The following is a 23,173-nucleotide window of genomic DNA, read 5'->3' on the forward strand; positions in this document are numbered from 1 at the left end:
AGCTGGAAGTGGTGCTGTGGCTCAAGTGGTAGAGTGCTAGCCTTGAGCTGAAGAGCTGAGGGACAGCGCCCAGGCCCAGAGTTCAGGCCCCACGACCAACAAAAACAAAACAAAACTCAATAAAAATGACAGGAAAATGTCTAAATGTCAAAGATGGCTATTTTTAAATGCTATGTATACTGTCTTTGTGGGTTTTTTTGGTCATAAGCATTTATATGGTGAAATATTGCTTTTGTAATCTGAAAAAAGTATTTAAATCAAATTATATGTAACACAATTATATGTAATATTTGAATTGTAGTAAGTTTATAAAAGCACATTTATGAAATTTATTCTTACAATTCAAGTAAAACATGTAACAGATGTAACATAATGGATATATATATTATATATGGGAAATAGGTCATTTATCAGAACAGTATTTAGCATAGAAAACTCCCAGACAATTAAATATTCACTTGGGATTTTTGCAAGAGAATGTGACTTAGGAAATTTTAAGAAATCACTATGAATTCCAGGAAATGGAAACAAGAGGTTTTTTTTTTATTTTATGACGGTTTTTGTTTCTTTCCTGTCTTGTTTGTTAATTTATGAGTCCTTTCGGGGGTAAAGGGAGCCCAGAAAGGGTGGGACAAAGGGTAAACGAATGCAGCAGTAATACTCACTAGACACTACGCTGAAAAGGAACTATACAACTTGTGGGTGGGTATGGGAGAGAAAAACTGGGAGAGTGAGAGGGAAGAGGTGACACTGTCCAAAAAGAAAGGTACTCCTTGCCTGACGTATATAACTGTAAACCGTCTATATATTACCTTTATAAAAACAAAAATTAAAAAAAAAGTTACCATGTCTGTGATTTCCCTACAAAGAGCCATTGTGCTGTCTCAGTGGCCAGGGGCTTTGTCAGAGGGGGGTCTTCACCGTGGCTTCTCCTTCCCGGAGGCCCTCAACTCCACTGAAAGCTGGTGGAGACACTTGGGGGACCGCTAAGCAAGGAATCTTGTCTAGCTGTGAGGGGGCAGGGGAGGAGAATATGGGGAATGCCTCTGAGCCTCAAGGAGCCATCAGAAGAGGGCACTGGACACAACATAGAGCTGGACCATATGGCTGGACAGCCATGGAGTCCATTCTGCATCCTATGCGAGGAATGGAGATTAAGTCCTGTGCCAGTAGCACTGGGGCTGGAGAAATGAGAGAGCAAAGGTAGACTCCTAGAAGATCTTGGCCTTGGAAGATGGGTAGAGGAGAGGGAGAAGGTGCTGGTGAGATTACGATGCTCAGGCCTGTCCAAGGCTTTCTCCAAAGTGTCCTCACGGGCCATTGAGACTAGAATGTGGTATCGCCCCCGGCCCTTGGGGGCAGCCATGCCGTGGGCAGCTGTGGGCAAGGGGAGTGAGCATCAGCTCTGCTGGTGGAAAACTGGAATTCGATTTTGTTGTCAGTTTTTATTGTTACCTGGGTCTAAAAAACAGCAGGTTTTCAATGACTGCTGGCTGTGTGTGTTATGCATGCATTGTTTAACCTCATCTCCTGGGGATGCTGTATGGTGAGTTTTCCACTGTGCTTGGGCTTGCACCCATCCTGTCAACAGCAGATACACTGGCGGAATCGTACAGATCCATCAGACCCAGGCATGTTCCTGCCACTCCTATGGCTGGAAGGGGGAAGTACACCTGATCAAATACGCAGCACACAGCATGCGGCAGGCGGTTGACAGGAGAGCCCCATGCCTGGTTATTTCCTCTTAAGAATCTGGATCCAAAAGACGAATATGAGCCAACTGTGTGAGGAGTCCACAGAGCCAGCAGAGCATTGGCTAAGGCCCGGCGGACAATGTCTAACACCATGGGCCATGGCCAGGCACAGAACCGATTGAAAGCGTAGGGCAAAAGAAGGCCAGAGAAGCAGGCAGGGGACGGTCATGGAGGCAGTGAGGGCCATGTGAATTAGTTTAGTCTCTATGTTCACTGAAAGTCAAAGAAAAGGGCTGAATGGTATCACGATGTAAAGATAGGAATAATTACAGAATTATTTTACTTTATTCACCTTAACTCCATTTATCCAGATCAGGTTTACCTGCTTTTACAGATGGGTCTTCCAAAGAAGAAAAGCAGCAGTAAAATCAACTTTGGGCCCACAGACTATCACTGGGCAGATTCTAAAACAGCCCAGGGATATATACTGTGGGTCCAGGATAGATTCTTCAAGAAGATAAAAAAAAAACCCAAAACACAACAACAAAAAAAACCCCATCATAATATGCCAACTTTGTCAACGTGAAAATCACTACTGTCAAGCTCTGGAAACTATTACCATAAATGTAAACGCTTGTGACATGTATGATATGAATGGTGCTTCCTTAGATGTGATAGCTTTGTGAGGTCTACCGCCTGCACAACCATACTCAGAGGCCCTGGATTTCTAGGACCCAAAGGAAAGGAGTAGGACTCTACCACTGAACGACATCAGCACCCCCCCTTCTTTTTAAAGATATGATCTCATTATACAATCCAGGCTGGCCTAGAATTTACTACCCTCCTGCCTCAGTCTCTCAAGTGCTGAGTTACAAATGTACTTCAACACATCTAGTCAGCTTTTTTCCTTAAAGTAATAAAGTATGTTATGGTTAATAGAACAAGATTGTGAGCCTTCAAAGTCCTTATGATCAGTCAAGCTGATTTTCCAGTGCTTACCCACACTAACTAGGTTCGGAGCCCTTGGTACGGAGAAGTGGATTCCAAGTGGCAGAAAGAGGAGTAGCCTCATGCTGCTTGGACTGGTAACAAGGATTAACAAGTTTGCACTAAAGATGATGCAACTTTCAGATACGGCATACAAAGAGGAGCCCATCGGCCACGTTAAAGCCCATCAACTGAAGCCTTCCTTGGCTGACTGTGTTCCCACAAGGGAAGGGCAACAGTGGGGAAAGTCCTTGCTTGATGTAAAATTGGAAGGTGTATTTCACACAAATTGGTCTGAGTGTTTTTCATATTATGTTAACCTTCCTACTTTCAACCAGAAACCTCTCCCATGGCTGGGGCCTCAGGTATGCACCGCCACAGCTTGTTTTTGAGACAGTGTCTTGCTAACTTTTTTCTTGGGCTGGCCTTGAATCATGTCTTCCTGTCTCCATCTCCCGAACACATGGGATTACAGGTATCAGACACCATGCCCAGCCCAATCAGAAATTTTGAGGTATATGTTTAAAATGTATTAACCATTTTTTCATTCTATCCTTATGTATACTATAAAAGCATTCTATGAGGGCTGGAAAGTTGGCTTAGTGGTAGAGTGCTTGTCTAGAATTTGTGAAGCCCTGGGTTTGATTCCTCAATCCCACATAAACAGAAAAAACTGGATGTGGCGTTGTGGCTCAAGTGGTTAAGAGTGCTAGCCTTGAGCAAAAGAAGCTCAGGGACAGTGCCCAGGTTTGAGTTCAAGCCCCAGGACTGGAAAAAAACAAACAAACAAAAAACAAAAAAGAAAAGAATCCTATCAGTCTTTATCTCCCATTTCCTGCATGGGGAGTGGGAAATTCTCTCGTTTTCCATTTCTCCCTACCTTATACTGTTACATTAAAACAAACCTTTGCTAGAACTTAAACAAAAAGCATTTGAAAAAGTGATGTATTAGCCAATCAATAGCCCGTTGCTTTCTTATCTTGGTTACAATTTCCAACTTTTTTTTTCAATTAAACACATCACCCTCATCTACAGACGTTTGCAGAAAATTCTGAGGAAAACATAAAAGAATGTGTTATGGTCTCTAGTTTTTCTCTTCTGTTCCTGTCAACCATGTCCCACACCAAGCAGGCTAGGAAAGCCAGAGGCTCACTTACTGCTCCCTGGACGGAAGATGAACCTGTCCCTTCTTCCTCTTCTCCATCTGGGTCCTGGTCTTCGTTGTCAGTCCAGGAGGACACATCCTCTACCGAGCTGGTAAGATCAGGTAAGCTCTTAGACGTTAACCTGAGCAGGTCCTCTGCAGAGCTTTCCTGTGGGGACACATGAAGACCCAGCAATTAGCCTCTGACACCAACAAGTTCTGAAAGTCAACCTGATGGAGTCAACCTACAGGCCCCCAACCCCAGAAGCACATGGAGTTTAGGCAGGGTTACATGTGTGGGGTTACCATCAGAGGCAGGGCCTGGGGACCCAAAGCTCAAACCACTTTTCTTTTGCCCTGAAGAATCTGGGTTTCTGGGGTCAGGTTTTCCACAGGCAATTCCAGCTTTTGGACTTTGGATCCTTTGTGGGCCTCCCTGGTGTTATGTTCAGGACGCAGGTGAAACTCTCTTATGGGCAGGTCAGCATTTGAAGACCTGGCCTTTGCCTGGCTTTCTGAACCCTCCTCCCACCTCCTCTTCTCCAGCCCATACCTTCCACTCCAGCCATTTCCAATCCCCCCCACACTGCCTGTCCCTTGCCTTCTCCCTCAGGGCACCCATTGCTTGGATCACACAGAGCCTCTGGCCTGCAAAGCCTGTGCACTTGCTTCTGGATCATCCACTGCCCCACCTTTCATCTCTAATGTCCTTGCTGTTCATCCCCTGCAGTACACACTTAACATCCCTTGTGTTTCTTCCCTGCCCTCCCTCCCATCTAATGCCATTTCTTCCCATGTCCCCAGGCCTGGCACAGGGCTTTAATACCCACAATGCCCTTCTCTCCCACCCAGTGGCCACCTCACTAGCTTCAGCTCATTAGCCAGAGATGAGATTGTTTATTGAATCAAACTGTCAATCTGGAGACACAATGAAAGCAGCCCTTGAACAACATTTAAAGGTCAACAGCAACACGTGGAACCACACGCCATTAGGATTAGAAAGACTCCAAGAGAGTGCAATTAACTCAGCCCTTGGCTTCCTAAGTACATACAGAGAAGGCCAGAGCAGGTGAGGGAGGCAGGTATGATCATCAAGTGCTTGTGACAAGCCCAAGTGCAACTGAGAAACACACAAGATTCAAGTGCTCAACACAAGGCCAGGGGGGTGGAGGGAGGGGCCCAGGATTGTGGAGCTGAGTTGGTGGCAGTAAGATAGCTTTGGTGTCTCCTCACCCACCCATGCCAACCTCTCCCATAGGCACAGGGATGCATTGAAGGTTTCAATCAGCATTTTGCTTGAGAGTTCACAGACCAGAGGACCCAGAACATGTCCATCTTAAACAGTGGATTTCACAAACTTTCTAAGTTGGCACTTAGTGATGGTATTTATTATTAGTTTTATTTTCAACTTCAGGAACCTGAAGAATTTTCAAGTTTGATTGTTCATTGTGACCACTACATTGTTAGTCCCTACCTATGGACATAAAAAAGTTATCAGACAGAAGAGTTCATGTCCGTGACGTCAATGCTGCAGGATTATCGGAAGAAAGGAGCTGTGGTCTACGGAGAAGAAATCTCCACTGCTGTGGGTTTGGAAAGGAAATGTCTCCTGAATGCCCATGAGTTGAAGGCAATAGGCCCCAGTGCACAGTTCACAGGTGGAGCTTTTAGGAAGTGATTGAATCCTGAAAACCCTGACTCCATAATGAATTAATCCATTGAAGGACTCATAATCCAACTAGTAGGAGGTGGTGGAAGCCAAAAGGTGAGGCAATGGAAGCGGATTTTGGGAACATGGCTTTGAAGGGTTCTCTCCTTGCTCTGTGTCTCTGCTTCCTGGAAACCCTGAGGAGAAGCTTTTTCCCCATGTTGTTTGTACTTGTCACAGGTCTAAAAGCAACAGAATCTCCTTACCGTGGACTAAACTAACATCTTTGAAGCTGTTCATCTCAGGTATTTTGCTACAGTGTTGACAAAACTGACCAACAGGTGCCTTCCTCTTCCCTAGTCTTCACTTCTGAACTTCCTCTTCCCTCTTTCCTTCAGTGTGCCTTCTACCTTCCCAGCTCTTAGTTCTAACATTTCTTTTTCATTCCCTAACATATCTCTAAAAAAAAACAAAATCATTAAACCTATTCTAGCTAAGGGTCTTCATGCAGGCTTACCCTGAGGAGTCATGGACATATATCAGTTGTGAGGCTTGAACTCTGGGCCTGGGTGCTCTCCCTCAGCTCTTCACTCAAGGCTTGCGCTCTACCACTTGAGCCACAGAGCCACTTCCAGTTTTCTAGTGGTTAATTGGAGATAAAGAGTCTCATGGAGTTTTCTGCTGACTTTGAACCATGATCCTCAGATCTCAGCCTCCTGAGTAGCTAGGATTACAGATGTGAGCCACAGGCACCTGGTGAGTCATGGATATTTAATGGCCCAGGGTAGACATGCAGGTACCATACACATTGGCATGTGGCAGAGGGAGGGTTCCAATCCAACCTCCTACCTCCATTAAGAATATTTAAAAAACGAGCCAACATGACCTACCTTGCTGGCTACCACCAGCTGCACCATGCCAGTAGCTGAGCGGAGAATGGCCACAGCTTCCTCATGGGATAGGCCAACCAATAAGTGACCATTGATGACCAGCAGCTCATCTCCTAGGGACAGTCGGCCATCCCTAACAAACAGAGACGGAAAAAAATCCGTGTGTCAAGACAGTCTGTGCCTGAGAGGGGACATTTTCAAGGGGCTACAGGAGGTCATGAGACAGGACAGTTAAAATTGGGCTAAAAGAGGAAGTGGTGACAACTAGAAATGGTTTGGGACAAGGTTGATTCTTTCTGGTGTCACATTCCTACAAAGAGTGAAAAGCTTCAGGATTTCAGCAAGAATCACGTTCTTAATTTTCCCCATATCCAGTATGAGTGGCAATAGAACTCCTACCCAGGTAGAGAAACTAAGACCCAGAAGTTTTCAAGGAATATTGGTGTGTGTGTGTGTGTGTGTGTGTGTGTGTGTTGCTAGGGATTGAACCCAGGCTTTGCACGTACCAAGTAAGCACTCTACCACTAAGCTATGTCCCAAGGCCTTGGTTTTTTTTTTGGTTGTTGCTGGTTGTGGGGCTTGAACTTGTGCCGTGGGCGCTGTCCCTCAGCTCTTCAGCTCAAGGTGAATGTTCTACCATTTGAGCCAGAGCTACTTCTGCTTTTCTGGTAGTTAACTGGAGATAAGAGTCTTATGGATTTTCCTGCCTGGGCTGGCTTTGAGCTGTAGTCCTCAGATCTCAGCTTTCTGAGTAGCTAGGATTATAGGTGTGATTCATTGGTACCTAGCCAAGTCCTTGTTTTTTGAGACAAGGTCTCATTACATAGCTCAGACTAGCCTTGATGGTACTAGGTATACCAGGCTGGCCTTGAACTCACCATCCTCTTGCCTCAATCTCAAGTGCTGGGATTATAGGCACGTACCACCATGGTGCTAGACTAAGTAATTTTTTTAAAACCTGTCATTCTGCCTGATGACCAAGTCATCGGCACAGAAATGACTCACTGAGCTAAGCTGAGAGACAGCCCACTGAAGTCCGTTCCTAATCCTGTGCCCTCTCTCTTCCCAGGTCACAGGACCCTCACTAGACCTCCTTGGAGGCACCTGTGCCTGACATTACCCTGTGTGTATGTCTGAGGATAAAGCCGCCTAGTGTTTTTCTCATTCTCACGTCCACAGTTGTAACCACGCTTCACAGGCAAGAAGGATCCACAAAATAAGAATGCTACTGTTGTAGCTATCAGACATGACCTATAAACATGGCTGTTCTTTATTTCTGTCCAACTTACACGATGGTTGATTTGGGCTTCCTTCCTGCTGGGTTGGCAGGAGACCCTGCCGGCACTGACTCCCTCCCAGGGCAGGCCATGGCCCTTGAGTGACACACTATGGCAGACTTCTGGGCCATCACATCTGGCTAGAAGGTCCCTTAGGTGGGTTCCAGCTAAGCCTTCTTTGGTGTGGTCTCCCTGAATCACAAAGGAAGCCAGGGACTGCTATATGTGGACAGGAAGTCAGGTGATGTGGAAAGACTTTGGACCTGGGGCTCCATTTTTCCTTCAAAGGCTTCTCTTCAGCACCATGACAGACTGCTGTTATGGAAGCCAGACATGTCTCCAATCCTTCTAGGCCTACCAGGCCAGCTTCTCTCCAATCTGCTTTCTCCTCTCATGCTTTCAACAAACCAACCAGCCTCGCTCCTTTTATCCTCACCTCTATCGTCCTGCTCTCAACAGCTTCTCTATCTCTAACTCTTTGTCTCCCTTTCTCTAGGGAAAAAATCATAATCTAGGCTTTAACTGAAGCCTGGATGCACCAGAGACTTCTAATAGCCTCTGCTTCTTGTCCTTCAAAAGTTCCCAAAGCAGAGAACTACTAAGGGCCCCACTTGTTGCTTAGATGCTGAGAAAAAGGAAATGGGAAAATCAGAGGGGAGAAGTAACTGGCATCTCAAGGAGATGGTCCTGCAGGGGGAGAGTGATGCTGGCATAAAGAAATGATTCTGGTGGGCTGGGAAGGTGGCTCAGTGGTAGAGTGCTTGTCTTGCATGCCTGAGGCCCTGGGTTCGATTCCTCAGCACCACAAGCAAAAAGAAAGAAGCCGGAGGTGGCGCTGTGGCTCAAGTGGTAGAGTGCTAGCCTTGAGCTGAAGAGCTGAGGGACAGCGCCCAGGCCCAGAGTTCAGGCCCCATGACTGGACCCCCCCCCCCGCAAAAAAAAGAAATGATTCTGGGAAGTGTCTCTGGACTTACTCGGCCACAATACTATCAAGACCAGGCAGGCCCCAGCCCCTTTCCTATTTGCGATTTAATTCCCTGGCTTTTATCTCCTGTTATCAGCTAGGACACCCTACTTGTGAGTCATGCGCCACAGTGACAGGGACACACCACTGCAGGCAGGGAGTGCAAAGAAAATGATGCGGCCTGTGAGGAATGTCCCCAAGGATAAATAGGGAGGAACAGTTCCACAGAAAGCTTATCTCTGGGCACAGAAATTTCCTAATTGCCAAGGTGCTCAAAATAGACCAGAATGGAAGGCCTAAGCATAATGGGGAAGAAAGGCTACCTGATGGCACGTGCCATTCAGGAAGTTTAATAATGCTCAGCTGGGCTAAAACCATCTGAAGTCTTAATCTTTTAATAATTACTGTCACCTAGATAATTGACAGTTGGAGCTAATCACATCTCTAGTTACTAGCATCCTGCTTTCCAAGAGGACTGAAAACAGGAAACGCTTTGCTATTTTTTCTGCTGGTCTTCCAAGTTTTCCATTCTTTCATTTTTTATTTTTGGTGCCAGTCCTGGGCCTTAGATGTAGAGCCTGAGAGCTGTCCCTGAGCTTTTTTTTGCTCAAAGCTAGTGCTCTACCTCTTGAGTTACAATTCTACCTCTGGCTTTTTGCTACCTAATTAGAGATAAGAGTCTCACAGACTTTCCTGCCCAGGCTGGCTTTGAACCACGATCCTTAGATCTCAGCCATTTGAGTAGCTAGGATTATAGGCCACCAATGCCCAGCTGCTTTCCATTCTTTAGCCTAACTATGTAAATGTAGTTCTTTCAAATATACTACTTAAGATATACTTTTGAGTCCCTTCTTGATCGTGGGCAGGCCAATACTACTTTGGCTTGTCTATTGTTCTTAGAATCAGGGTACTTGGCCTGGAAAAATTCCAGACTACACAAAAGACATTCATCTCCTACATCAGTGAAATTCTTCCTCCTTCTACAGACTATAGACCAGGTATTTGCTGGTAAGCAATACACATAAGTGACCTATAATGCCTTGCAAGCAGCAGTGTTCACAAGCAATTAGCAAGGCAAAGAGCATGTCTGATCATTTTGTGCTGTGTCCTACATACTCAAAATGACTTTCCTTCTTTTTTTTCACATTCTGTAAGTAAACACTGTCTTTCTTACTACTTACATGATTGTTCATATTAAAAATAAGAGAGGAACGGCTACCACATCCAAGGATGGCAAAAAAAAAAAAATAAGAGAGGGGAGCCCATAGAGAAAAATGCTTTGTTCCCTTTCACACCTGTGTTAACACCTGTTAACACCTGTTAACACAGGTGTAAGTGTGTGCAAGACCTTGACAAACTTGACAGGCAAATGTGAACTGTGGCAGCATTTCCAACCAAGTCATTAGTCTTGGTCTTAAGGAGTTAAGAATGTCAAGAATGTGGCAATGTTTAGTGGCATATTCTTCAAAAATAATGATATTAATTGTTTAAAAATTTACCTAATTCTTAATAAGTCATAGTATCATCTTAGCAACTTATAAGTTAGGATTAGTAACATTTGCTTAAATCTAAGACTAGACAGAAATCCAGTATCTCCTCCAGGGCTGGGACGTTCCTGTAGTATACTCCCCAATTACCTACTTCCTGTGCTCAGAGATAGGTTTAATTAGAATTGCTCTTGCCCGATTTCCTTTTGTGCTCAACACAAACTTTATGAACTATAATTACCAGGGTTTTGACCACAGGGAAGAGGAAAGTACCCATCACCCAAGGGAAAGGTAGGAGGAAGATAAGAGGGGGTGGGGAGGGAATTATCTAGTCACCTGTGAGCAGCACCTCCTTCCTTCACTTGGGTGACAACGATAGCGTGAGGTGAGCGCTTTGATCCTCGGCCTCCACTAACCTGAATTCCCAGCCCATCTGCCTCTTTGAGCAGCTCCATCTTCCATATTCGGCCAACTTCCTCCTTGGAAGAGAAAAGTAAGCATGCATGAAGGATGTGAGAGGGTGATGGAACTGACACTGGAGAGCAGAGTTATTACGTCAGTCCAAATCTATCAACAGACATCACAGATCGCGTGAGAAGCAAAGTCTCATGGATTGAACAAACATCTCTGGCTGGAAGTGCTGTCCCACGAACAAGAAGAAAAAAGTAGACTAGTAGCAGTGTTCCGTTTGTGCCATCCAATCTGGAGCCGTTGGCCTTAGGTGCTTGTGTAGTGATGAAAACGGCTGCCAACAATTGAGGGTCAGAATGAATATTCACTTTTGTTGAATACTTAGAAAATAGTTATCTGTGGCGAGTGGCTACGATTCTGGACAGCCCAGAATCCTGTTAGGTGAAGCATCTTCTGCCAGATCCTGGTACCACTATGTATATAAACAGTGACTGAGTCTGAGATCCTTCCACTTTTGCATAGCTACTAATTAATAAAAGAAGATGAAAGGAAGGACGCTCAGGTCTTGGCGCCAGGAGACTTTGACTAGTTAGTCTGAAGCAAGCTGTGCCATTTATAACTTTAATACAAAATACTGGTTTCCTTGCCTTTAAAGAGGGAATCATCATTAATATTTTGAAGTCTGCAGTCAGGGGTAAATGACACATTCATGGGAAAAGGAGCAGCATGACAACACCCAGAAGGTCGTAACAGATGCTCACAGGTATCATGCATTGCTGCTCGGGTGTCCCTTCCGGGAAATGCTTGGGACCAGAAGTACTTCCGATGTTGTTACGCAATCATATCTGCATTTGCATTTGATCTTGGGGATGTTACAAACACAAACATCAAATTCATTTATGTCTCATATGTAACGTATATACACAGCCTGAAGGTCATTTTCTTTTGTTTTTATGAAACAGCATCTCCCTATGTAGCCCAGATGGCCTCAAATTTACTATTTTCAGCCTCCTGAGTGCTCTTCCATTTCTAATCCTGATGGCAATTTTATACACTCTTTCTAGTGCTTCTAACGTTTGTCTGTGACCCATCACATAAGGTCAGGTGTGGAAGTTAGTTTCCACTTGTGGTATCATGTCAGTGGCTCAATAATTTTTGGATTTTCGGTCATTTTGGATTTTCAGATTAGGATACTTATTTCTCTCTCTCTCTCTCTCTCTCTCTCTCTCTCACACACACACACACACTCACACACACACATTAAAACACTAAGTTCAACTTCAAATGTCCTAAAACTCATAAATAAGATCTTTGGTAGGAGAAATCAAAGCAGAAATTGATGAACAGAATGTCAACTGCTGGGGGGAAAGAACAGGTAACACCATTTGTCTGCCTGCTCTTTCAAAACATTCAAAACATGCTTCAACTCCTGACAAAAAACTCTAAAACCCCAACTAGTTGATCTGTTTTGGGGGGGCGGGTAAGGAAAGGTACAGAAACTTTGGGACAAATGGTGAACAAATGCCGCAGTGGCCCTCACTGGACACTACATTGAAAATAGACTATACAACTTGTAGGCAAAGATGGAAAGGAAAAACTGGGAAAGCTTGAAGGAAGGGGTGATATTGCTCAAACAGAAATGCACTCATTACCAGATTTATGAAATGGTAACCCTTCTGTAATCACCTTGAGAATAACAATAAAAGTAAATGAAATAAAATAGGGAAAAAATCAGCTAATTAATGTCTTGAAGCCATTTGGTTACTAGTTGGCTTTTCTACTCTGGTTCATCTTCCACTTAAATTCTTATTTCTTCCCAAGAACACAAACATGTTCAACGTAAAATGAATGGATTCTTTTAGAGATTTAGGCTGGTCAGAGAAATTACTTCAAAAAGTGATGGGGGGGGGAGGTTACTTTAGGTTCACCCCTGTCGTTTTCTTTGGTCCTAGATATATGGCATGGGTCACAAGATATTCCTCCAGACATAAAACAAAAGCCATCTGTTTTTCTCATCCATCATGAAGGTCCATCCAATGCAGCCATGAAGATCCAATAAGACAAAGCCATCAGCTCCCAAGACATAGGCAATTTGCCCATTCAAGTTGCTTGCAAAGGAAAAAGAATGTGAAACATTTAGAAAATCTGAAACACACTGTCAGAAACTAAAATGAAACTTTATGCAATCATAAAAAAGCCAGATGTTGAGGAGTCACTGATGTGCAGCAATAGGAATGTCTGGGGAAATTATTACCAGACAGACACCCTCACTTTTTCTAGAGCAGCGTGCTCGCTGGGGTCTCGCGATTCCAGCCACATCCAGTGGTGCCAATTGTCTCCTCCACCCGCTGACCACAGACAAATGTAACCTGTCTGGCCAAACGTAACTTCAGAAGTCACTGGCTTACCACAGTAGCTCATGAGCTTGTCAGTGATTGCTATTTTATCCAACTCTCTCTCTCTGGACTCCATGGTTTTTGGGTTGCTGCCTCTGACCTCTGGAACACCTTTTTCTTCCCCATTCAGAAACACCCTTCCTGGCCTCGAGTCTCTCACAGTTCCATGACTTCCATAAAAGCCACCCTGGGAAATGGTGTATCTGGCCAAGATGGCAGCTCTCAGCAGCTTCAATACGGGAGAGTCGATGGCCTAGCAAATACCACCAGAAAGAACAAATCAAGATGTGCTGAAGAGCTGCTGTCCTGGCTGGCTGGTCTCCTACACGCAAATCTTGGACAGGGCCCCCTGCCTCCCTGGGTTTCATGACAGGACAGTGGCTTGACTCGTGTTCTCATGGAAGAGATGCCATGCCAAGATTCCTGGGTTCTAGCAGATGATACAGGACTGTTTTGTTCCTCAGCACAGAAAAGCTGTAGATCTCTTTGCCAAGAGCAACAGGGTCCACCACTGGAGTTCAGAAATAAGAAAATTCATTTGGTTTGAGCCAAATTACTGACTTATACCATCATTCCTTTCTCTTTTACCATCCTGTGTGTGTGCGCACGCGTGCGCGCATATGCATGCGCGTGTGCTCCTCAGGGGGCTTGAACTCAGGCTCTGTCTTTGAACTTTTATTTTGTGCAAGGCTAATGCGCTACCATTTGAGCCACAGCTCCACTTCTGGCTTTTTGGTGGTTAACTGAAGGAAAGAGTTTCATGACTTTCCTGTCTAGGTTGGCTTTGAATCTCAATCTTCTGATCTCAGCCTCTTGAGTATCTAGGATTACAGGCAAAAACCACAGTGCTGGGCCCTTACTGTCATCTTTTGTTAAGCTGAACATCTAAGAATGGCTCGCAGAGGGTGTGACAGTACCAGATACATTCCTTCTTATCTTTAAATGCTTGTAGAGGTAAGAATTATGATAAGAAACTTGTAAAACGATGCCCATGGAGATAGAAATCCTCAGATACAGATGAGTTAAAGACAACTTACACAAACAGCATTCACATACATAGTTCACATGTACCAGAACCCGACACACATTCAGCCAGTCAAAAATCTAACAAAACACCTACTTAATTAATACAAATGGCTTCTGAAGGTAGAAATGACAGTCTGTAATACAGACCCCTATTTTTTTGTTTTTTTAGACATAGACTATGTTTTCTGGGTTGGTCTTGAATTCTGGGATAGGATCTTCTGGTCTTGGTCCCCCAAGTGCTGGGTCTACAAGTACATACCACTATGTCCACAGAGCCAATTCCACTTGTCAAAAAACATTCCCTCCTCTCCTCCTCCTCTGCTCCTCTATGCCTCTTCTTCACTTTTATCTCCTCCCTCCTCTTTTATCTAATAATATGATTTTTTCCCTATAGCTGTATAGGGAAATTATCTGATTTCCCTATATAGTAGGAATTATAAGTGTTCAAAGGAATCAACGTAGATTTCCCTGTCTTGAAATTTCTCCATCATCTAATAAAAAAAAAGTTCAGAGGAATATGAAGAAAGACAGACATCAAGAAGAAAATTTTATCTGTTTCTTGCACAATTATCAGTATTAAATTTAGTTAGATATGGCTAAAACAACATTCAATTAAAAACTAAATGTGCTCCTTTGAAGCTTTTAGTGCTAAAGGATACTGGCCAAAAGCAAATAAGCTAACTTAAATATCTCAGTATGCAGACAGCTACCTTACAATTCCACTTGGGTATATATAACTCATCCCTCAGCAGGATTAAATCTGAATTCTTCTCCCTCCTATTCTTGGTTTCTCCATATCACACTACAAAAGAATAAGCCAAAGCCATGAGTGATCTTTGATCCCTCCTTCTATCTCATTTCCCATAACTGAACCATGTGAGATCTCCACATTTTACAGCACTCCTAAAATAGGTCCTGTATCCATGACTTTCTTCCCCACCAGGACTCTTGTCAACACAATAGCCTCTGATCGAGTCTCTTTTTATTCTTCACCTCCTACAGTTCATTGTTCTTCATTCAACATCCAAGGTGAATGCTTAAAAAGCACAGGGCGTGATACAATCAGCTGGTTCTCTGATGGCTTCCACAGTTCCCGATGGACTGAGAACCAAGTCCTTGCTCACCCAAGCTGGTGCTGTCCATGGCCTCTCCTGCTGCCTCTTGAAGCTGCTTTTGGTAGTTCTTTTCTGAGAACATTCTGCCCCAAGGTTTTGCAGGGCTGCTCTTTCCTGACATCTGGGCTTAAAGGAAGCAGCACCTCTTCAGTGCATTCCTCCTCTGCTGACGTGCAATAGCCGCTGCCCCCATCTGCAACACCGTCCTGCTATCTTCCTCTTCCTCTTCGCTCTTGTTTAGTTCATTTATAGTACTTGTCACCAGCCGACATTCTGATTAATTTGTTTATTTGTTTCATGTGTCTAGCCCCTTCCTAGGCTATAAATCCCACCTGACAGGAACTCTATCTCATTTACCAATGGGTTCTCTAGTAACTAGAATAGAGCTTATTACATAGCCAATTCCAAAAGTATCAAAGAATTAACAAGTATAGATTGTTTATCCATGAATCTTATAGTTCTTTGATGTCTCTGAGACTAATATCAAGAAGCTCATCCAGATGGGACACCAGTGTGTGCGTGAGTGTACGTGTGTGTATGTGGGGGGGAGGGGGGTTATCTCAATTGAGGACACATTTTCTCTTTATTAAATCATCTGTGAGTTATTTCAATGAGGATGCTCCTGGAATGTAGTGAACTACTCACACCACTCTAATAGCTGTATCAGGGCTGGGAAGGTGGCTCAGTGGTAGAGCGCTTGCCTTGCATGCCTGAGGCCCTGGATTCGATTCCTCAGCACCACATAAGCAAAAAGAAAAAAAGCCAGAAGTGGCGCTGTGGCTCAAGTGGTAGAGCGCTAGCCTTGAGCTGAAGAGCTGAGGGACAGCGCCCAGGACCAGAGTTCAGGCCCCATGACTGGACCCCCCCCCAAAAAAAATATAATAGCTGTATCAGGAAGGGACAACTGTCTGTCAGAAAAGCACAATTCCACAGACAGGGGACACCTGTGTGTTTTCCAGCATTCATCGCATGGCTGCTGATCTAGTTGGAGAGACAACTGAGTTCTGAGACAGACCCTACCAAGACAGAAGTCTTGTTAGATATGGCTTAAAGGACAACTGTAAGAGACATTGTCAGCCTATTGAGAAAAAGCCAAACCACAAAAAATGGGATGTTACAGAGTTCTGTCTTAATTTTGTCAGAGTGTTACCCTTCTCCGTGAACCACCATCTACTGTGAGTTCACACATGCATCTCTGCACTGAAGCCAGCTCGGGGATTTATTCACTAAGATGGGTGGTGCATTTGAGGGGCTTGTCTTGAAGCAGTTAAATGACCTCATTTCTGCTGGAATCCAAAATAATGTTTTACACAGCAGCATCTTTGCCTCAAATGTGAGAAGACACATCGTCCATTTAGAATTTCACTGCAGTAGATTCTTTGGCTCTTGCTAGGAAACTATTCTGAGACTGCTTGTCCCTTTGTATGTAGAATGATCAGTAAGAGGTGGGGAAAAAAGTGTGAGAGCTGGAATTCTCTTAGTCATTGAACCAAAATACTCAGAGTCTAGGTGAGAAAGGCCTAGACATGGCCACATGAAGGTCACAGAGCCAGGGTAGAACTCCTTGTCCCATCCCCCAAGCTTGGTGTCCCTGGGTGTCTTTACTAATAAAGACCTACGGAATCCCTACAGGAGTTAAGATTTGGGTATATTGGTAACATTTTTGGAGGTGGACCAGGGGAAGGTCTAGGGTGGATGACAATTATGGGGTAAGCCCTCAAATGTGCCCACAGACATAAGCATACCAGCCATGAATTGATTTGTAAGCCTGGAAGATAGTAGAATTGTCCCTTTGCTATGGGACTACACTTGGTTATATTTGTTTATTACTACTTATTATCACCAAAATCCACACTGCATGTAAGCCAACATATAACAAAACTGTCATTGTGAATGATTAATGGTCTTTGCTAAAAAGCTAGTAAGGTATCTGAGCTTATCTCTAAAATTGCTTCTATACGACCTAGGAAATTCTAATGCTTCAGAAGATGTGCCTACTGTAATTTTTAAATTTCTTGTGTGTTTATCTTTATTTTTATACTTTACACAAACATATAATTTAAAAAACCAAGGTATTTGTTAAAAGGAAGTATATTTCCCCTTGCTTTGCTAAGGGAGAATAGAACAGGAAAACAAAATCTGAAGATTTATTTGAATGTATTATCTTCTCAGGACAACTAAGTCTAAGAGAAAGAAGTACCTGACAAACTAAAAGGGTCTGAATGAGCATTACAGATCTTTTGTTTAATTTATTAAGTCTTTGTAGATATATTAAATCATTAATAAAGCAGAAACGGAACAACACTGACATGTTTAATCTTCTATTATTCAACCGGAATGGAATTTTCCTCCCAATGACTTAAGAGGCAAATAGCTAATTTCTGTGTCTCTGTAAATTCTATTTTTATTATGACCTGGGTCTCAACCATCTTGAAGGAAAAAAAAAATCCACTTTAGCCCAAGAACTTAAGCAACCATTTTTTTTTTTTAATTGGGGCTTGAACTCAGGGTATGGGTGCAGTCCCTGAGCTTTATTGCTTAAGGCTAGCACTCTACTACTTTGAACCACAGCTCCACTTCCAGTTTTCTGGGGGTTAATTGAAAATGAGAGTCTCATAGACTTTTCTGCTAGGGTTGGCTTCAAACAGCAATCCTCAGATCTCAGCCTCCTGAGTAGCTTGGAATACAGGCATGAGCCACCGGTGCCTGGCTCCTAGGCAACCTTTTTAAGATTGTCAATGGTGGCCAGGTGCCAGTGGCTCACGCCTATAATCCTAGTAACTCAGGAGGCTGAGATCTGAGGATCGAGGCTCAAAGCCAGCCTGGGCAGGGAAGTCTGTAAGACTTATCTCAATAAACCACCAGAAAACTGGAAGTGGCACTGTGGTTCAAGTGGTAGAGTGCTAGCCTTGAGCTGAAGAGCTGAGGAACAGTACCCAGGCCCAGAGTTCAAGCCCCATGACCAACAACAACAACAACAACAAAATATTGTCAATGGTTTCCCTTTTTTTGGTGACACCAGGATGTTGAAGACGTCGTAATGTTCTACTACCTGCCAACTATGAGCAAATCCATCTACTGAATTTAGTTCTGGGTTGACGGCATTGAAATATACATACCTGGGAAGGTCTGTGGTCCATTCCCATTTATAAACACTCAAAGTATAACACAGAGCCAGCAATTGGTCTATGAATTATCAACAGTTATAGAGAATTCAAACATCAGAGAGCAAGTCTTTCCTTTCTCTAAGAATGGATCTTTAAATAATAGTTCCAAAGGCAATAACCAAAGTTTGGATTTTTTTTACCCTCTCATTTACAATTCTAGGCTATTTGGCATTGAGCACCAAAGTCACATAAAGGAACTCACATATGTTCATTCTTCGTACAGTTTAACCCAGAAACTCAATTCTTTGTTGTTGCTTTCAAGTATGGTGAGTGAAGGTGGGTACTGTCTGAGAAATTTAGAGTTTTATTTTTCTTCTGTTAAAAGAATTTCAAACCATCTCTACTGTGTCCTAGGGAAAAAAATCAAAGCTTATTTTTTTGGTTTGTATGTAAGATTCAACCTCCTCTGGTGCCCATAACCTTTGAGAGTAGGGACGCTAATATTTCTTATGTCTTGTATTTTTTTACTTTAGGCTTTCTGCAAATTCACAATCTAATATCCAGTTACTGTAGTCTCTGCTAAATGGTGTATTCTGAAACAACATAGTCCCTTGTGATAGAGGTTATTTTGATTCTTCTAGCCTATCACAGATTAGCTAACATTACAGAAACAACTGTATCCAATAGTCCTACAAGAAATTACATTCATTCCCAGGGCATCTTTCCCCAGGAGGCCAAGCTGAACATGATATGCTTATAGCTATTTCCCACCTTTTCAATGTTCTATTTCATCCTTAGAAAGGGAGTCTCCTGAACCAGAGAGGAAACCAATCAGCACCCACCTACTATTTCCTTAAAAGGACCAAAGAAGTATCTGCCAAGAGGATTCTTAGCACAAGCACACTTATCCTAAAGAAATATAAAAGAATGTTAGTTACCCCAGGGAAGATAATTTGAGGCAAGAAGCTTACCCATCACTAATAAGAATATCTCACATCCATTTGCCTTTAGACCAACCTTGACCATCACAGATGGATTCCACAGTACCAGAGGTTTCTGTGAAGGTTCTAGACTTCTGGAATTTACCAACGCAATGACATAATCTCATAAAAATAGCACTGGTGCAGGGTGCTGGTGGCTCATGCCTATAATCTTAGTTACTCAGGAGGTTGAGATCTGAAGATCAAGGTTCAAAGCCAGACCAGGAAGGAAAGTCTGTGAAATTCTTTTTTTTTTTTTGGGGGGGGGGGGGTCCAGTTGTGGGGCCTGAACTCTGGTCCTGGGCGCTGTCCCTCAGCTCTTCAGCTCAAGGCTAGCGCTCTACCACTTGAGCCACAGCGCCACTTCTGGCTTTTTTTCTTTTTGCTTATGTGGTGCTGAGGAATCGAACCCAGGGCCTCAGGCATGCAAGGCAAGAGCTCTACCACTGAGCCACCTTCCCAGCCCATGTGAAATTCTTATCTCAATGAATAAATAAAAAGTAGCATTGGTTTTGAACAGATACAAACAAGAGCAGCTGCTTCTTTGTCTGGTGGACTCTTCCTGTGTGACACTGAAGCTGGGATGTTTGGTCTATCCAGTGCCAGCCCAAATTCTTGGCCTTGAAGTAGTAATTGCACTGTGTCCGCAGTGAGGATTAAAGAGGCAGCTCAAGTACTTTATCTGCAGCATTTATGGTACTTTTTTTTTTTGTCTGTTGTGGGGCTTGAGCTCTGGGTCTGGGTGCTGTCTCTCAGCTCTTTCAGCTCAAGGCTAGCACTCTACCACTTGAACCACAGCACCACATCTGGTTTATTGGAGATACACATCTCATGAACTTCCTGCCTGGGCTGGCTTTGAACCTCAATCCTCAGATGTCAGTCTCCTGAGTAGTTAGGATTACAGGTGTGAGCCACCGGCGCCCCATTACAATACAAATTTTACAACAGCAAGCCTGAACTTTTCCCCTTCTGATCACTTGGCTAGCTCCTTATGTAAGTAGAATAAAATCACAAACCTTGGGGCTGGGAAGGTGGCTCAGTGGTAGAGCGCTTGCCTTGCATGCATGAGGCCCTGGGTTCGATTCCTCAGCACCACATAAGCAAAAAATGAAAAAAGCTGGAAGTGGCGGCGCTGTGGCTCAAGTGGTAGAGTACTAGCCTTGAGCTGAAGAGCTGAGGGACAGCTGAGTTCAGGCCCCATGACCGGACCCTCCCCCCCAAAAAAAAATCACAAACCTTTTTCTTGTTATTGCTATCTTCCTTCCCTATCCCATCTCTGGTCAGACTGGAGTTTGAACTTATGATCTCCTGCTCAGGTGCTCTACCATGTAAGCCAGGCCCTGAGTTCAATGATTGGTAGAAGCGGCTCTTCCTGATCATTTCTCTTGGTGGGTTTTTTGGTTTCTGAATATCTTAGGGGTTTTCTAAACTTGAAAAGTAACTGCAAACAAAATTTCCTTTAAAATCGATTGTGTGTAAGTGAACCAAGCCTTACCCGTGCTAGGCAGTCACTTGATTGGCAGTCCGGCTTGCCAGCTTTTGAGAAGCGGCGTTTGTCATTGCTGGTGGCCAGAGGTGCATCTGTCTTTGGAACTCTATTCTCTGCTCCTCTGTCCGCCTCTGTCTTTTCTACATGAGCCCCAGTCACCTCCTTGAGAGAATGTGGGCCATTTTCCAGCTCCAAGCCATGCCCGCTTCCAAGTTCAGGGTCCGTACATTTCTCCTGCTCAGAGCTGGGGTCATCGGCCAACTCACTGCCAGCGCTGCTCTTCGGCTCTTCTGGGACTTTGTTGCTAGGAGGTCTGGAAATGACTCCAAACTTTCTTGTTCTTTTCCCCTTTTTTGAAGTTTGGTCACCCAGCTCCAAGGTAGGTATGTCGCCCGCTTCAGAGCTGTTGCTGCTGTGGCCATTGTAAGTAGGATGGGCTTTGTGCTTGAAGCGCCGCAGCATGATCAGGTAGATGAAGCCGCCATTCCAGCACTGCTCAGCCAGGTAACTGCAGCAGAGAGAGACAACTGCCAATTAGAGCCGCCAACACCCTTCCTGGACAAGTGGCACCCACTGCTCCCCACCCCTCTGACCCCAGGACCCAGTGGCTGATGACCTGGCCAATGGAATGAGGTACTTAGGCTTTCTAGAAAGCTCAAAACACAGCTCCTACTTGTGATCTGTATAATTTGTTGCTGCTAAAATGACCCCAACCTCCCCCAAATAAGACAATGTTACTATGAACTAGAAATTACTAATTTGTATCTTCTATGACACGGAATCAGCATAAGATTTTTCTAGCAACAGAGCCACTTCTACCAATCATTAAAATATAAAATTCTCACCAGGCGCCAGTGGCTCCTGCCTGTCATCCTAGCTACTCAGGAGGCTGAGATCTGAAGATTGCAGTTCAAAGCCAGCCCGGGCAAGAAAGTTTGTGAGTCTCTTATCTCCAACAAACCACCAGAAAACCTGAAGTGGTGCTATGGCTCAAGCGGTAGAGCCCTTGCCTTGAGCTGTAGAGCAGAGGGACAGAGCCCAAGCTCCAGGACAGACAATAAATAAAGAATAAAATATAAAATTCTCTCTCTCTGATGATGCTGGGATCTGAACTCAGGGGTTTGCACTTGTCAGGCAGGTGCTTTATTGCTTGAATGCTACCACCAGACAATCTTTTTTAGTTATTTTTCAGGTAGGGTCTCATGCTTTGTGCCTGGTCTTGGACCAGGATCTCTCTGCCTATACCTCCTATGTAGCTGAAGCTACAGTTGTAGGCCATAATACTTGGCTTGCAAGGACTCTGAAACATGGCCTTGCTATCTCTTTTTGCCCAGGCTAGCCCTGAACCTTAGTCCTTGTATCTCCTCCCCAAGAAGCCAGAATTATAGACATTAGCCACCATGTCCAAGTCCCTCCCCTCAGCTCTGGGGCACTGAATCCAATGCCTTATGTATGCTAGACAAGGGCTCTACTATTGAGCTACAGTTCTAACAAGAACTGTACTGTTTTGTAGTACAGGAGGGTAAGTATTTTAGATTTCTAAATAGCTAGTAGAGAGAACTTAATTTTAGATGTTCTCAACACAAAGAAATGATAAATATCTTAGATGATGCTGATTATTCTGATCTGATCACTACACATTATACACATATACTGAAATACCATACTGCGATTCATAAACACATATAAATTATATCTCAGTGGACAGAATAGATTTTAAAGAGACAGAGAGGTCAAACCAGAAAAATTTTCTCTACTTCCTCAATAACTTGCATCAGAATGATCACACCCATATATTGCCAATAAAACAATTCTACATGTTCCCGAGGTAAAGAATAGACTAAATGGATTGGAGGAGACCTGAAGCTCTGTGTTTACAATTTTTTAAAAACCCCAACAGAATAATAGAAACTTCTGTCTCTCAGAGGCTAAAAAAGATGCACTGCTAAGTGGGAGCAGGGAGCTGGCTGGTGATCAGGAGCTCCTGCCTAAGAAAGCTCCAGTTCCTGTAGGCTGCACAGAATGGGTGCCAGGCTTGTTCTCGGGGAACGTGCTAGTCTGGGCTGTTCACTGCACATGTAGGCTGTCACCGCTAGTACAGACAACATATTAAGAGGAATGCTGACAAGAAGGAAACAAATGGACAGGATAGGAACTGTGTCAATCTGGAACAGTGGGAGCCGTAGAGGATCATCAGCATGAGAAGACAGGGTCAGGCTCAGTGGCTTCTTAGGGAGTTAAGACCTGGCAAATCCTGAGAAGCAGGAGGTAATAGAAATGAGATGATGTATATGGAGTGTGATGCGTGAGAGCTGCTGTAAATTAAACTCCATGAAATGGAAACAACAACAATAGCAAAGATCTTAATAGAACAGCAAATGAATTAACTGGCAGTGTTCAGACGCCTAAGTCACGAAAGCTTCATCAAACAGGACACTTGACTGAATTTGGAAAACCAGGCCACGCTGGCCCTTCCAAACAAAGAAGCACAGGTCTCTAAAGAACCCAGGGAGATGTCTTCATTACTGGAATCTTGCCACATGCTATACATCATTAGT

At 43.9% G+C, this 23,173-nt stretch overlaps 1 protein-coding gene across 1 annotated transcript in view; it reads right to left on the reverse strand.

The window, feature by feature from the left end:
- The window catches only part of Pdzd2 (PDZ domain containing 2), a 249,321-nt gene that overhangs the window by 92,553 nt on the left and 133,595 nt on the right, over positions 1-23,173 (reverse strand). Inside the window, exons 2-5 of the mRNA XM_013018674.1 lie at positions 20,622-21,123; positions 10,428-10,570; positions 6,364-6,496; positions 3,839-3,994 (exon numbers count right to left, since the gene is read on the reverse strand). Coding sequence (XP_012874128.1) covers positions 3,839-3,994; positions 6,364-6,496; positions 10,428-10,570; positions 20,622-21,123 — 934 coding nt within the window. The remainder of the gene's footprint in view (positions 1-3,838; positions 3,995-6,363; positions 6,497-10,427; positions 10,571-20,621; positions 21,124-23,173) is intronic.

Source organism: Dipodomys ordii, unplaced genomic scaffold (assembly GCF_000151885.1).
Source record: "Dipodomys ordii isolate 6190 unplaced genomic scaffold, Dord_2.0 Scaffold41, whole genome shotgun sequence".
Classification (NCBI taxonomy): domain Eukaryota; kingdom Metazoa; phylum Chordata; class Mammalia; order Rodentia; family Heteromyidae; genus Dipodomys; species Dipodomys ordii.